The 15,381-nt window shown below is 39.1% G+C and overlaps 1 protein-coding gene across 1 annotated transcript; it reads left to right on the forward strand.

Annotated features, from left to right (window-relative positions):
* Positions 1 to 6,634: 6,634 nt before the first annotated feature.
* Positions 6,635 to 14,882, forward strand: LOC104246704 (coatomer subunit gamma-like). Its single transcript, XM_070171774.1, has 18 exons — positions 6,635 to 6,882; positions 7,363 to 7,460; positions 7,587 to 7,637; positions 8,731 to 8,844; positions 8,936 to 9,136; positions 9,222 to 9,323; positions 10,144 to 10,251; positions 10,380 to 10,610; positions 10,886 to 11,136; positions 11,291 to 11,462; positions 11,598 to 11,753; positions 11,835 to 11,885; positions 12,576 to 12,716; positions 12,819 to 13,016; positions 13,106 to 13,237; positions 13,321 to 13,494; positions 13,949 to 14,188; positions 14,355 to 14,882. The coding sequence occupies exons 1-18, from the start codon at positions 6,837 to 6,839 to the stop codon at positions 14,547 to 14,549; spliced, it is 2,661 nt and encodes an 886-aa protein (XP_070027875.1). The 5' UTR covers positions 6,635 to 6,836; the 3' UTR covers positions 14,550 to 14,882.
* Positions 14,883 to 15,381: the final 499 nt, after the last annotated feature.

A 15,381-nucleotide genomic window follows, 5' to 3' on the forward strand; every position in this document is an offset into this window, starting at 1 on the left:
ATGTATTATGACTTGTACGCATGTTCGGAATTGAATTCCGGGAGTTTTGGAGTTGATTTGGAAAGAAAATACTCATTTCGAAAGCTTTAAGTTGGTAGAATTGACTAAGATTGGGTTTTTGAGTAGACGACTTCGGAATTGGGATTTTAAGATTCTAACAGGTTCGTATGATAATTTTGGACTTGGTCGTATGTCCAGAACGGGTTTTGGATGACTCGGGAGCATATCAGCATCTATTGTGAAAGTAAGCATTTTTGGAGAAATTTCATAAATTTGGGTTGAAGTGCATTTCAGTGTTATCGATGTCCGTTTGGGATTCCGAGCCTGGGAATAGCTCCGTATGGTGATTCTGGTATTGGGGGCACAACCGGAAGTGGATTCGGAGGTCCGTAGGACATTTTGGAGTCATTTGGCTAAAGTTGGAAATTTGAAAGTTTTTGAGAAGTTTGACCAAAGGTGAACTTTTTGATATCGGGGTCGGATTTCTATTTCGGAAGCTGGAGTAGGTCCTTAATATCGAATATGACTTGTGTGCAAAATTTGAGGTCAATCGTACGTGATTTGATATGTTTCGACATCGAATATAGAAGTTTGAAGTTCTAAAGTTCATTAAGTTTGAATTGAGGTATAATTTAGGATTTTGATGTTGTTTGATGTGATTTGAGACCTCGAGCAGGTCTGTGTTATGTCATGGGACTAGTTTTCATGATTGGACGGGGTCCCGGGGGCCTCGAATGTGTTTCGGGGTAGTTTCGGATCATTTCGGGCTGCTTTGGAACTGCTAATATCTGGTATCTGGTTTCCTTCTTCGCGAACGCGAAGAGAGTACCGTGGTCGCGAAGAGGAATTTTGAGGCTGTTGGTTTTTGGCCTTTGCGAACGCAAGGTTCAGGTCACAAACACGGAGGGGTCGCTTGCGGAAACTATGCGAACGCGGAGGATCGGTCGTGAACGCGTAGAAGGAGGTGAGGACTGGACTTGAGGTCGTTGGCCCTTCGCAAACGCTGTTGCTGTAACACGAACGTGAAGGGTTTGGGCAGCTAGCCTTCGCGAACGTGATCAGTAGGACGCGAGCGCGAAGAAGGAATTCTGGGGCAGAAGAAGGTTGTGTTTCGCGAATGCGAGGGTATTGCCGCGTTCGCAAAGAAGGGCAGTCTTGGGCAGTGAGTTGTTTTAAAGACGTGATTTGGCCCGTTTGTTTTCATTTTCTCTTGGCTTGGGCAATTCTTTGAGGGTTTTAAGAGGGGGTTTTCATCATCAATGGCAAGGTAAGCTATCCCCACCTATACATTGATTATGTATAGGTTTTAACATGAAAATTAGTAGAAATTTGGGATTTTGTTGGAAAAACCTAGAAAATTGGTATTTTTGGATTTTGACCATGAAATTGGGCATGAAATTGAGAGTAAATTATATATTTGAGTTCGTGAGGTTATGGGTAAAGTTTATCTTCGAAAAATTTCGGAATCGGGGCACGTGGGCTCGATGGTGATTTTTATCGACTTTTCGATCGGGGTTAGAAATTGTTATAAATTGGATTATAATGAGTAATTCAGCATATATTAATGTGTTTTCATAATTATTGGCTAGTTTTGGAGCGTTGTGCATCGAATTGAGTCATCGGAAGGGCGTGAAATGTCGGTTATGGAACTTCGGAGCGAAGTAAGTCTCCTTTCTAACCTTGTAAGAGGGAATTAACCCTATAGGTGAAATAAGTAAATATGTGCTCCTATTTGTAGGAGCTACGTACGCACGAGGTGACGAGAGTCCGTGTGTAGCTACTATTATCCTTAAGTCTGGGTAGTCTAGGACCCAAAATCATGCTTTGCTTACCGTACTTGTAATTTTATTGACAATTTAAAAGGCTTAAATCATACCGAACTTGGTAAATAAATTTCTAAAGGGCTAAACATCACTTTCTTGGCTATTAAAAGAGAAGTTGTCATTTCATTGGGTAATTGTTTCCCTGATGAAGTCTTGATTGACTATTTGAATATGTGTATCTAAGTGAACTCGTGTCATACGTATGATTCGCGAGCGGGGTAATTCTTTTATTTATATTTGACCGCGTCACATGTATGATTTGCGAGCGGAGTAATAGATGCATCTATGGTTCGTGCCATTCGACCCTCTAGCAGTGCACGGTTTAAATATTATATTGGATCGGGTCGTACGACCTCGGCATGATTTGCACATGCTTGTATTGCTTGCCTTGGAATTATAAATAATGATATTGCCTCTCTGGACTGAGATAAATTGATAATTGAAGAAATATGAACTTGGAAATCTCTTACTATCAAAAGGATTATTTACTTGCTACACGATTTCCTTGAGTTTACTGTTGTTTTTAATAAATCCACGATAGATTATATTAGTGGACCACTAGTAAATGTCGAAGTCAACTTCTCGTTACTACTTCTTCGAGGTTAGACTGGATACTTACTGGATATATGTTATTTTTGTAGTCATGCTACACTTGTTGTGCATTTTTATTGCACAACCACATGTATGTCTAGTGGCCTCGTTGGGCGCAACAACAGAGTTGATACAGAGACTTAGGTAAGCCGCATCTCTCGAGATGACTCACAACCAGCAGAGTCTCCTTTAGAGTATTATACTTTCTTTTTGATCCAATTTGTATTCCGGACAGTTATTATATTACATTTTATTTCCTAGAAATTACTCATGCACTTGTGACACCGGGTTCTGGGATGACTATGGGATTATTCAGTATTTAAATTTGTTAAAGACATCATTATTTTCTCGGTTAAGTTCATTATTTATTGTTTAATGTAAGGAAAAGAAATGATTTCAAAAATATTAAAACAAGGAATTAATTAACTCTCTAGTATTGGCTTGCCTGACAGTGGTGTCCGACGCCATCACGATACTTAATGGATTTTGGGTCGTGAAAATCAGGGTGCAAAATGTGGCTGGAGCATTAGTCAAGCCGAATGGCATAACCAGGAAGTCGTAAGACCCATATCTTGTCACACAGGTCGTCTTGTGTTCATCACCCCTACAATCCAAACTTACCAATAATCTGTCTTCAGGTCTATTTTGGAGAACACCGTCGCACCACCTAATCTATCGAACAAGTCTGCCATTAACGGAATAGGGTACTTGTTCTTCACGGTGATTTTGTTTAGAGCCCGATAATCGACATAGAGTCGCAGGCTGCCATCATGTTTCTTTTGGAATAGCACAGGGGACCCGTATGGGGACTTAGAGGGCACGATAATCCTTGTGTCTAGCATTTCCGTCAAATGTCTCCGAAGCTCGGTGAGTTCGGGTTGTGACATTCTGTAAGGCACCCGGGCAGGTGGCTTCTTACCGGCACCAACTCAATATCATGGTCCACGGTGCCCCTAGGCGGGAGTCACTTTGGCATGTCCTGTGGCATAACGTCTTCAAACTCCAATAAAAGCTCTTTCACGGGTGTAGGAATGGGACTCGATGAGCATTCTATATCTTCAATGCAGAGGGTAGCCAGGAACATAGGTTCATGTCTTTTGACTCCCCTTTTCAACTACAAGGCAGCCCATGCACGGGATAATGCAGGGCTTGGCCCCGTTTGTTCCCATCATCAGTAGCATGTCTGCATACGGTACGAGCACTGTGTTGGTTTGCCTCAGGAATTCCAACCCAACTACAAACTTGAAGTCATCTATGATCACTACGCGCAGGTTGAATTTTCTTTCATAAGGGCCAAGCTTTACTGGTACTTCTTTGGCTATTCCACCCACTAGCTGAGGAGGTGAGTTGATAGCCTTAACACAACCTCTGCCCTTTCCTACAACTAGACCAAGGCGCTCTACTTGAGTCGAGGCTAAGTAGTTGTGGGTAGCACCCGTGTCTATTATTGCCTAGATGGGCTTTCCATTTACCTTCATCTCGACAAACATTAATGTCCTATCTTGTTTAAGAGGAGTCCTCTCATCCGCCTTCTTTTTTCCTTTCTTGGTGATTGCGTAGGGGTCCTTCTTCTTACGGATACGAGCATTGTTTCCCGCTAAGGCCTCAGAAATAGAGCCAACAATTGCATTTAAGGCTCTTACTGGTTCGGTCTAGTCCGCATCATCTGTGTCGTCATCCGTTTAATTATCAAAAGCTTGATGGGCGTTCATATGTGCATGTGGGAATTCATTATTCCAATGTGGTCCGCCGCAATGACGATATCCTGAAGGGGGTTTTCTCCCTCGATCATGTTGTTTGACGCAACACTATTGCTGCATGAGGAAGGTGTCTTAGATTTGGTTGCATCCCGATCTCCTCCACTCCTGATAGGGCCACCATCGCTAGGTTGGACCTCTTTGTATCACACTCGAATAGGCTGTTGAGGCCTATCCTTCCGAGCTTCCACTTAATAGTCCCTAAGGCATTTCACTGCTTGGATTGCCTTGAGTAGGGTATCTACCATTTGTCTTTGTAACTCCATACGGGCATAAGGTTTCAACCCTTCCAAGAACGTGAAGGGTTTGTTTTTGTCCCCCATGTCACATATGTTCAGCATGAGAACGGAGAATTCTTGCACGTAATCCCGCACTGATTTGGTCTGGTGGAGCTCTCATAGCTTTCTCCTTGCATTGTACTCAACATTTTCGGGGAAGAACTGTAGGCGTATGGCTGCCTTCAGTTCTGCCCATGTCTCGAGAACAACTTCACCGGCCCTGATTGCTTCGTACTTCACCCGCCAACAGAGTTTAGCATCACTCTGAAGATACATGGAAGCAATTGCTACCTTCTTAGCTTCTTCTAGGCCCCCACGGCATCGACGTACTGTTCGATGTCAAAGATGAAGTTTTCCACTTCTTTGGCATTCCGAGCTTCATTGTATGGCTTCGACTCAGGAATTTTCAATTTTTGTGCCATCAGGGGCGAGGTTCACAGCACCCCCGATTTGGTTTGAGCCTCCTCAAAGCAGGCCTTGTAAAGCAGCATTGACAACATTGAGCTGGACTATCAAGTTGTCTATAGTTTGTTGCATGGCAGTCACCCTATCTGCCTCTTGAGTCCTGTAAGCTAAATCCTCGGCACGCTCATGTTGGAGGCCCTCGAATTTACCAAAAATTCTGGCTGCTTCCGTGGCTGTAGTTTGTCGGTGTCCTTTAGAGTCGCGACTGATGTTTTCTATGTCAACATCTGCCTGGAGCATTTTGCGGTCCAGGTCGTCCAACCTTTGCACTAGGCTGGTTCTTAGTTCAGACACCATATCCATGATGGATCGTAATATGTCAATCGTATCTTCAAGGGCCGCAATGCGGTCCCTATGATTCACCATGGTCAGAAATAGTGGTAATGGCAATATGTTCCCTCGTCCGATGTTGAGCCTAGGCACTGATACCAATTGTTACGTGGCGCCTTCCTAAGATTCCTTGGAAGGGCGACGCAAGGTTAAACAACTGATGTCAATGCAGTTACTATCTGCCAGCTGAGGTCCCCTCCGTACGCTAGATGAGATTGTTAGTGTCGTACGGGAAAACCAATGTCAAGAGCAATTGATAGAACAAAAATGATAATTGGGAATGAAAGAAAACTTAATTACATTAATGAAAGCTATTACAGAAAAGCAACATGGTGTCGAGGGGGAGAGACACCAGTACAGAGAATTGTTTGCTTGTTAGAAAGTTTGATTGCTTGATCCCCCTAATATTGCTTAAAAAAAAACCAAAGTTACAAGACCTAACCTAACTAAGCTAGAGAATCATAATGCAAGTACATGAAATAAAACTACTCTATATTTACAATGAAAAAGGACTTAGTTTTCTACAAGGTAGAAACATGTCCGTTGTCAGCAACCTTGTCTTTGGCATCATAGTTTGTGCTTGTGGCGTTGTCTGCGCACTGTGCTATTGGCATCTACTTACGGCTGGACGCTGGCGAGGGTTACCGGTGGGGCGACAGAGGCACATGCGCGCCTGTCACTTGGCGCAGCCAAGACCACAGGGCCGTCCATGGTGTTAGGCGTTAGGAGGCTTACTAGAACATCTTGGGGCGCGTCCAAGAGGTCATGTGGCATGACTGGAAAGTCGCCCATGACAACAATAAATTTTGTAAGATATTCCCAAAGAAGTCCTCAAAAATCATAATAAGGCATATGAGGACTTCTATGGGCATGATTTTTTCTTAATGAAATAGCTAAATGGGATCAGTTTTCCTAATTATATAAAAAATTTAATTTTTATTCTATAACCTACGTAAAAATAAGCATGATAACTAATGAAATTTTAGCGATAGAATAAATCCTAAGTTGAAAATAGTGATTAAGATGATTGATGACTTCTATATTGCCATTGTTTTTTTATTTATTGGGTTGCTACATAGAATCAATAATCATCATTTTTTGAAATTCATATTTTTTTTCTTAAACTTATTTTATAACTCTAATATAATTAGTTAATATAGTATTTTATACAATTTTTTAAAAATATGTATTTATTGAGATGGAATATCGTAAGGCTATTAATTTATAAATATATAATGTTTAATATTTTATTTTTCTGAAACGGAGAGTTTTATTTGCAGCCATTTTATGTTTTTTTTTAATTCCGTCTGACGTGTAAACGAGCCATTGGTTAGTGGCCTCTGTTTTGTTCAACTGTAAGATAGTCTACGGTTAAAAACCCGGATCCCCCATTTCACCCTCTTCAGTAAACTCGTACGCCGAGGGAGATCGAGAGATCCGTAATTCGACTTCGCTGCTATCCCCATATAAATATATTCAGATTCATTCTGTTTTTCACACAACGATCTCACTTTTTTTCCGGTTACATTCTGATCGACTAGGTTTCACTTTTTTTTACCTGAATCCTTACAGATCTCTGCTGTAGTTTCAGAATGGCTCAGCCTCTGGTGAAGAAGGACGATGATCGCGATGACGAAAGTACGTTTTTTTTTAATTCCCGTTTCCGCTGTGTTTACTTTGATTAGAGAACGAGCTTAATTTTCTCGGTTGTTTTGAATTTAATTGATTCGATTGTGCTTTTGCCTGTGTATAGATCTGCATTTTGGTTTATATTCTAAATTAGCGTTTATTTGGCTAAGTGAATCTGAAAAGAATTACGGTCGATTTCTTATGAATCAGCTTTTGCTACTAGCTGTTTTTTTCCTAACTTTCTTTTCATAACTACTTCTCAGTTGTGCAATGTGTATTTCAGTCATATATCGCTATTAGGAATATTTAGTGTAGTGTGTGTAACTGCGTAGTGGAATGATGTCGGGAAAGTTAATTTGCTCAGATTATTATTGTTTAGTTTTACACTGTGGGAATGATCAGTTTCTGCCTAGATCTAGGTACATTAGGATTGAATGTGTATTTAGTGGTGAAATGGCATTTTCATGGTGGATTTCTGTGACAAAACAGTGGACTACTCCCCATTTCTGGGGATTGAGAAGGGGGCTGTTCTTCAGGAAGCTAGGGTTTTCAATGATCCTCAATTGGATGCACGGAGATGCTCACAAGTATGTTGTTTTGGTCATTTTTTTTAATTCTGACGTGCAAAAGTAAATTAACTTCATTTCTGTTATGTGGCATTTTAAATTGGTTGGACTTGAGTTTTATTTTTGGGTGCTTTTTGGGTGTTTCAGGTCATTACGAAGCTTCTGTATCTTCTGAATCAGGGAGAGTCGTTTACAAAGGTTAGCTCTGAAGCTATTAATTTTAGCAGTAAATCATTGTTCCATTTTTTGGCAAATTGTACAATGAAACATCACATATTAAATGCCCAAACCGCCATTTAAATAGTGAAAGAAAACAAGGAAGAAATAGAGAGATGTGTGACGTCAGCTATCAGAGTATAACATTATATTTAATGAGAAAAATTAAAATTCAAAGATAAGGATAATATATGATAAGTGACTCCGTGACAAGCAAAGTTTACTGTTTTTGCACTATGAAGGGCATTATCTTTCATGAATTCTACTCAACTTTGTACTTCAGGGAACAATTTTTGTTTTCTCTGGATTTATGTGGCCATACATAGAATTGGTATTAACTGATTATGTCTCTTGTCTGTAGATCATATCATCTGTTATTTACCTTATCAAAAATAAAATGGATAATATCACTTGCTAATGCCTTTCGACTTGAGAGTGAAAAAATAGTTCTCAACAATGCAATACATATAGACCTACCTGTGTTAGTATGATAGTTTTTTTCCAATTAAATGATTGTTTCTGTACTTTTCCTTAGACATCTAGTCTGTTATTGTCTTGAACTATTTTCACAGTGTGCAATGAGTTTCTCTAGACACTGTCCAGCAGTTAATTTTTTTTGGAATTCATACATTTGGCTAGTCAAACGGAGAATTTTTATACATAATAAAGTTAATTAGCCAAATTGAATTGAAAACCTACTCAAAAAAACTGACCAATATGTGCAACAGATCAAAGAAAGGTTCCCTCCCTTGTAGTCTTTCCCTTTCTTTACTTTGTTTTAGTGCCCATATTTTAGAACCATATCATTTCTTTGTTGTGCAATGTTTCTTTTTCATTATTACTGGAGCCATTTGCTAGTTGTGTAAATTCCTGTTTTAACGCATGTGGATATTTCTGTCACGTCCATGCTATGGCTCTTGAATAGTTCTCTTTATCCCCTCTTAAATTTACAAACTGAAGCAAGCTAAACATTCTTGTCTTTTCTACAGTACAGATATCTTTTTACGTCACTTTGATGACTCTCTCTCTGTCTCTCTTCCGGTGAGACTTCCACTTAAGTTGTTTTAATTTGTAGGCTGAGGCTACAGGAGTCTTCTTTGCTGTCACAAAACTCTTTCAGTCAAAGGATATTGGTCTCAGGAGAATGGTGTACCTGATAATTAAAGAGCTTTCTCCCTCTGCAGACGAGGTTAGATGCAAAGTGGTTTTTTCGTTTGTTCTTGTAAGGTTCCACTGATTCTCTGAATGAAAATAACATGTGGTTTCTTTGCCTCTAAAAGGTCATCATTGTTACGAGCTCTCTTATGAAGGACATGAATAGCAGAACTGATATGTATCGGGCAAATGCTATTCGTGTCCTTTGTCGAATCACGGATGGGACACTTCTCACCCAAATAGAGAGATACTTGAAACAAGCCATTGTTGACAAAAACCCTGTTGTTGCAAGTGCTGCCCTTGTGAGTGGAATCCATTTGCTTCAGGTAAGGTTTCAATAACCCTTTTTCATGTTTTGCTTGTTTGGTGGTATCTTCCTAACTCTCCTTGGCCTATGTTTCTTTTCAACAGACAAATCCAGAAATTGTGAAGAGATGGAGCAATGAGGTACAGGAAGCTGTTCAATCAAGGGCAGCTCTTGTTCAGTTCCATGCACTGGCCCTGCTGCACCAGGTATGTGTGATATCTGCTATTTAACTAACCAATTTTGCTTTGAATTATTATCTATGTCATAAATTTTTCTTTGTTTACACAATCATAACTATTAAGTCTCATAATTAAAGAATTGAAATAGTACTAGTTCTCATATATACTGATTTGATTTTATGTTCTTAAATCTTAAAATATTTGGTGGGTGCCCTTTCTTTCAATGCTCAGGTATAGTGGTGGCAAAATGGATAAAAGAAAATAGTTATCTACCCATATTGTCCATTAAAATATGGGTGGATAATGAACTATTTAAAAATGAGTCAAATATGGATAAGAACCATATTATCCACTTAAAAAATGGATAACTAATAGGTTTAAGTTTTATATTTGTAAAGCCTCAAATTGGGGGTTCCTCAAATTTGGGAGACTAGTAATTCTCCCAAAAGTGATCATATTCAAGAAGTCATGGATAATATGGTTATCCATATTATCCGCCGGTTAACCCATTCTTTATCCGTATTAAATATGGGTCGGATCGGATAATTTATCCATTTTGTATTACCCGTTTTCGACCTGTGCCATAACTGGCCCGACCTGCCAGTTTGCCACTCCTACTCAGGTATTAACATGTTTTGATCTCTGGTTTCCTACCACCTGCTAAAGTCGAGTTTTTTCATATTCTCTTGTTCATTAAAATCTCGGCTGTATTGTTTCTTCCTTTTAGTTTTTTGGTTCTTTCAATGTTGTGAAGGTAAAGGTGATAGATCACATGACAGGTTATGTTTCCCTAGGTCTTAACATCAAGGTTTGTTCAGCTGATATGATTTTCTTCCTGCATTTGCAGATTCGACAAAATGACCGCTTAGCTGTTAGCAAGCTAGTTACCAGTTTGACAAAAGGGAGTGTCCGCTCACCTCTAGCTCAATGCCTTTTGATTCGTTATACTAGTCAGGTGCCCTCTTTTTTCCCTTTTTCTTCCAGTTTTGGCATTAATTTAGTTATGTGATTGGGCTTTTGCCAGCCGGAAAGATATCCTAATTCTGGATTATTTATTGCCAATTTGGATTCACATCTCTTCAGGTTATAAGAGAATCTGGCATTAGCCAAACAGGAGATCGTCCATTCTATGACTATTTAGAGAGTTGCCTTCGTCACAAAGCTGAAATGGTTATTTTTGAAGCAGCCAGGGCGATCACAGAGCTTAGTGGTGTGACTAGTCGAGAATTAACTCCTGCTATTACTGTTCTACAGCTCTTTTTGAGCTCTTCTAAGCCAGTTCTTAGGTTCGCTGCTGTCCGCACTTTGAATAAGGTGATTCATCTTCGTATAATTTCATTGGTCTACTAGTTTTATTACGAATGATTAATTTGGTAATTGTGGTTCATGAATAATTATTGAGTTGCTTAGTCGAATGGCACACATTACAATTTTTCCACTGCCTGGTTACAGTATTGACCTTCTTAACATTTGTAACTGAAAAGCTTAATTTGTTCAGAAAAAAAGAGAAAACCTTAGTCTGTTATAGTACCAACTGCTTCTGGTTTCTGCTGATGCAGCACAAGTATTAATTGTTGAACCATGTGCAGGTGGCAATGACACATCCTATGGCTGTGACAAATTGCAACATTGATATGGAGAGCTTGATTTCTGATCAAAATAGGAGCATCGCAACTTTGGCCATCACAACTCTACTCAAGACCGGGAATGAATCAAGCGTTGATCGTCTAATGAAGCAGATTACTAACTTCATGTCGGACATTGCTGATGAGTTTAAGATAGTGGTGGTGGAAGCAATTAGATCATTGTGTTTGAAATTCCCCCTTAAGTATAGATCTTTGTGAGTAATCATGAACTTCTCTTAGAAACCTGGATATCAATATGCACATGTATGCAAAACAAAACTAGGGGGTTGTGGCTGGGGATACAACTTTTTTTTCTTTCTTTTTTACAATCACTTAATATGGATATTTATGTTTTTTAAATAATAACAGGATGAATTTCTTGAGCAATATTTTGAGGGAAGAAGGTGGCTTTGAGTACAAGAAGGCTATTGTTGATTCAATTGTGATCCTGATTAGAGATATCCCAGATGCCAAAGAAGGTGGGCTGCTTCACTTGTGTGAATTCATTGAGGACTGTGAATTCACGTATCTTTCTACGCAGGTTAGTTTCCTCTCCTCTTTTCTTGCTAATATCATGGTTTTCTTGTCTATCTACATTATTTCATTGTAATTTTGGTTTTCATTTGGTTTATGAGATGCTGTATTTATTTATTTCTCACCTCAATTTTTTCCGTAGATACTACATTTTCTTGGAAATGAAGGACCTAAGACCTCTGACCCCAGTAAGTACATACGATACATATATAATCGGGTGATACTTGAAAATGCAACAGTTCGGGCCAGTGCAGTGAGCACCTTAGCAAAGTTTGGTGCCTTGGTTGATTCATTAAAGGTAGAATTGTTCTGGTTTCAGTATGTATCATGACTGAATGCTATATTTTGACTTTAAAACTGTTTCTTTAAAATGCTGCAGCCTCGTATATTTGTGCTGTTGAAACGTTGTCTGTTTGACAGTGATGATGAGGTTAGTCCTGAGATTTCATGTCTTCTAGTTATTGCTATGCGTTACCGTGTTAATGATTACTTTATCCTTTTCCATTCTTGTTAGTCAGGTCAACCATTCGTTTGTGAAATTTAGGCCCCTGAATATATGAGAAATCACGTGCTTTCCAAAAGTATAGTTGTTTCCAATTAAAACAAAGGTAGTAAAAGAACGAACCAAAGATTCCATATTTCATTTTGTTTCATTCATGGTGTTGGGATTGCAGAACTCGTTTGGCATTTACTCATAAGAATTTCTTTTCGCAATAGAAATGGTTGAGCCTTCAGCCAGCCTTCTGAACCCCCCCCCCCCCCCATCTTTTTGTTTTTCCTATGTAAACTAAAAAGAAACAATTCCTAGTTTTTACTGTGTAACTAAGCTGTCTATTCCTTTATGGCAAGCAACTGGACACTTTAATTGCATGGACTAGTTTTTTGCAACCTACATATGTGAGAAATCATCTGAAATGATCTGCATCTCCTTGCTCATCAGAAACACTGTTTTTTTCACGAATGAAGTTTTAAAACTTCCATCAGATTCTTCTTCGTTTTCTGTCTTTATAACTCTGGTAAATGAATCAAATAGTTCTCTATAGTCTTCAATGATTACGACATGTGTTTTTGTGTTATAATCTCTTTCGGTTATCTTACAATTGTTGCAATCTTTTGGCAGGTTCGTGACCGTGCAACACTTTACTTGAATACCCTTGGAGGTGATGGTGCAGTTGTTGAAACTGATGAAGAGGTGAAAGAGTTCCTTTTTGGCTCACTCGGTGTCCCTCTAACCAATCTGGAAACAAGTTTGAAGAACTATGTATGTAGCTTCTCTATCTTGCAATCTCTAGTTCTTTTTGCATATGTTATCTGATGTTTCTTTTTGCATTTGTTATCTGATGTTTTGCTTTAATGGTGGCAGGAGCCCTCGGAGGAGCCATTTGACATTCATTCTGTACCTAAGGAAGTCAAATCTCAACCCTTGTCAGAGAAGAAAGCACCTGGTAAAAAGCCAACCGGTTTGGCTGCTCCTCCTGTGGCTCCCACTTCCACTGTTGATGCGTATGAAAGGTTACTGTCCTCTATTCCAGAATTTGCCAGTTATGGAAAGCTTTTCAAGGTTCGTATTTTGAGATTCATGATCATTTATTTTCTATGGTGATTTCTTTTGCACTTATTTAAGCTAGTCATTTTTCCATCTATGATCAGTCATCTGCACCAGTGGAGCTTACAGAAGCTGAAACAGAATATGCTGTTAACGTTGTCAAGCACATTTTTGACAATCATATCGTGTTCCAGTACAACTGCACCAACACTATTCCTGAGCAATTGCTGGAGAATGTATTAAACTTTTATTTGGAGGCATTTCTTTCGTTCTAATTTCACCTGATCATCATTGTGAAGTGTTGTTTGCCTGCTGCCAGGTCACTGTTATAGTAGATGCTTCTGAAGCAGAGGAATTTTCTGAAGTAGCATCCAAACCTCTCAAGTCCCTGCCATATGATACCCCAGGGCAAACATTTGTGGCTTTCGAGAAACCAGAAGGAGAACCTGCTGTTGGCAAATTCTCAAACACGTTGAGATTCATTGTTAAAGAGGTATATTTCTCCTGAATTATTTTGGAAACAAATCTGGATGGAATGTCTCTGACTTTGAGGTATACCAGCCATGTCACTTGTGTGAAGCATCTGGACTAAGCCATCTCATTTCCATGATAATAGCTGCATCCCAAGAAGTTGTGTAATTATCCTCCAAATGCTGAACTTTAAGAACTAATTTAACCTCTAATTTTGGACACTTTTCTTCTAAGCTATATAATTCAGCTGCAGTGTTAAATTCCAGACCCAACCAAACTAAACAACAGGCAGAGGGATTGGCTTGTTAACAAATCCTTTGCAGCCTTACCTCCCAAAGGAAAAAAAAACCCGATTCTGTTCTTTCCATCTGTAAATGGTTTGATTCTGAAATGTAGTGCCTTTTAACTTGCCTAATGTGTTTGTACAATCCATCTTTCTGTCAATGCACTGTGATGATTCTCTGGTGATTCACTAGGTTGATCCAACTACTGGTGAGGCTGAAGACGATGGCGTCGAAGACGAATACCAGCTAGAAGACCTTGAGGTTGTTTCAGCAGATTATGTGCTAAAAGTAGGAGTATCCAACTTTAGGAATGCCTGGGAGAGTTTGGGACCAGATTGTGAAAAGGTAGATGAATATGGTCTTGGACCAAGGGAAAGCCTGGCTGAAGCTGTAAATACAGTCATTGACCTACTTGGCATGCAACCTTGCGAGGTTTGTCTTATGGTTTTACTCAACTCAGTCTCAACATTTCTGTTAGAACTCTATAAAACAGGGCATACTTTATAGCTTACCTCATTCATATTTGGTCAAACATTTTCCCAACTACTATGCGTATTTCTGTCTGTGGAAGCTAACTGTTCTATGGTTTTTTTTCCAGGGCACTGAGGTGGTCCCAAGCAATTCAAGATCGCACACATGTTTATTATCTGGTGTTTACATTGGTGGTGTAAAGGTTCTTGTTCGGTTGTCATTTGGAGTCGATGGGCCAAAGGATGTTGCAATGAAACTGGCTGTTAGGTCTGAAGATATATCTGTCAGTGATGCAATTCATGAAATAGTTGCAAGTGGCTAAGCTTTGTTAGATGGGCTGAAGACTAGTCGTCCTCGTCATGGCAAAGCAGAAAGATATATTTTCTTTTTCTTTTTTGTACTTAGTAAATTTGATCTGTCAGACTGCGAGACATTCTTCAAGGAGTCAGTCCGCTTAGGGAATTCGACCACTAAAATTGTCTTTCCCTTCCTTTTTTTTTTAAATACCTTTTTCTTTTGTTCAAAGCAAAGGGTCGATAGTCTAGTAGTTACCCAAACCTGCTCCGTATATTTTGCATATTGTCAAAGTGAGATCCCGGTACTTCATGATTGTTGTATTCATTCTAAATTTTGCGATCAAGACAGTTCATTCTCAGTGTGATTGTAGAAGTAATACTAACAGCCTCTTTGGAAGTTTTTCCAATTTTAGAAGCATTTTTTTTTCAAAAGTTGAAGTATTTGGCCAAGCTTTTGGAAGAAGAAAAGTGCTTTTGAGCAGAAACAGTTTTAGAGAACCACAAAAAATAGCTTCTGTAAAAGCACTTTTTTGAAAAGCACTTTTGAGAAAAATACATTTAGAAGCAGTTTTTAAAAGTTTGGCCAAACACTAATTGCTGCTCAGAAGCAGGGGTGAAGCTATGTTGGACCACCCTTCACAGAAAATTTATGCTATGGTAAAATATTACTTGTTAGTGATTAAAAATGGGAAAACTACCCTCTATAGCCCCTCAAAATTTTAATAGCTCATGTTTTGTCCTACTTACAAAAAATGGTCCTTCGGCCCAAAAGTATTGCATATAGTAGCCGAAAGGAATGAGTATGACAACATAAGCGCATGTAGCTTAGTGGATAGAGCACTTGTTACCTAAGTTGAA

The sequence above is a fragment of the Nicotiana sylvestris genome, chromosome 1 (assembly GCF_000393655.2).
Source record: "Nicotiana sylvestris chromosome 1, ASM39365v2, whole genome shotgun sequence".
Taxonomy (NCBI): Eukaryota; Viridiplantae; Streptophyta; class Magnoliopsida; order Solanales; family Solanaceae; genus Nicotiana; species Nicotiana sylvestris.

Excerpts from the sequence above, each read along its gene's own strand:
- LOC104246704 (XM_070171774.1), top strand. The coding sequence starts at position 6,837 with ATGGCTCAGCCTCTGGTGAAGAAGGACGATGATCGCGATGACGAAA. Across the intron at positions 9,137-9,221 it reads GTGGAATCCATTTGCTTCAG|ACAAATCCAGAAATTGTGAA; the intron begins GTAAGGTTTCAA and ends TCTTTTCAACAG. Across the intron at positions 11,463-11,597 it reads TCACGTATCTTTCTACGCAG|ATACTACATTTTCTTGGAAA; the intron begins GTTAGTTTCCTC and ends TTTTTTCCGTAG.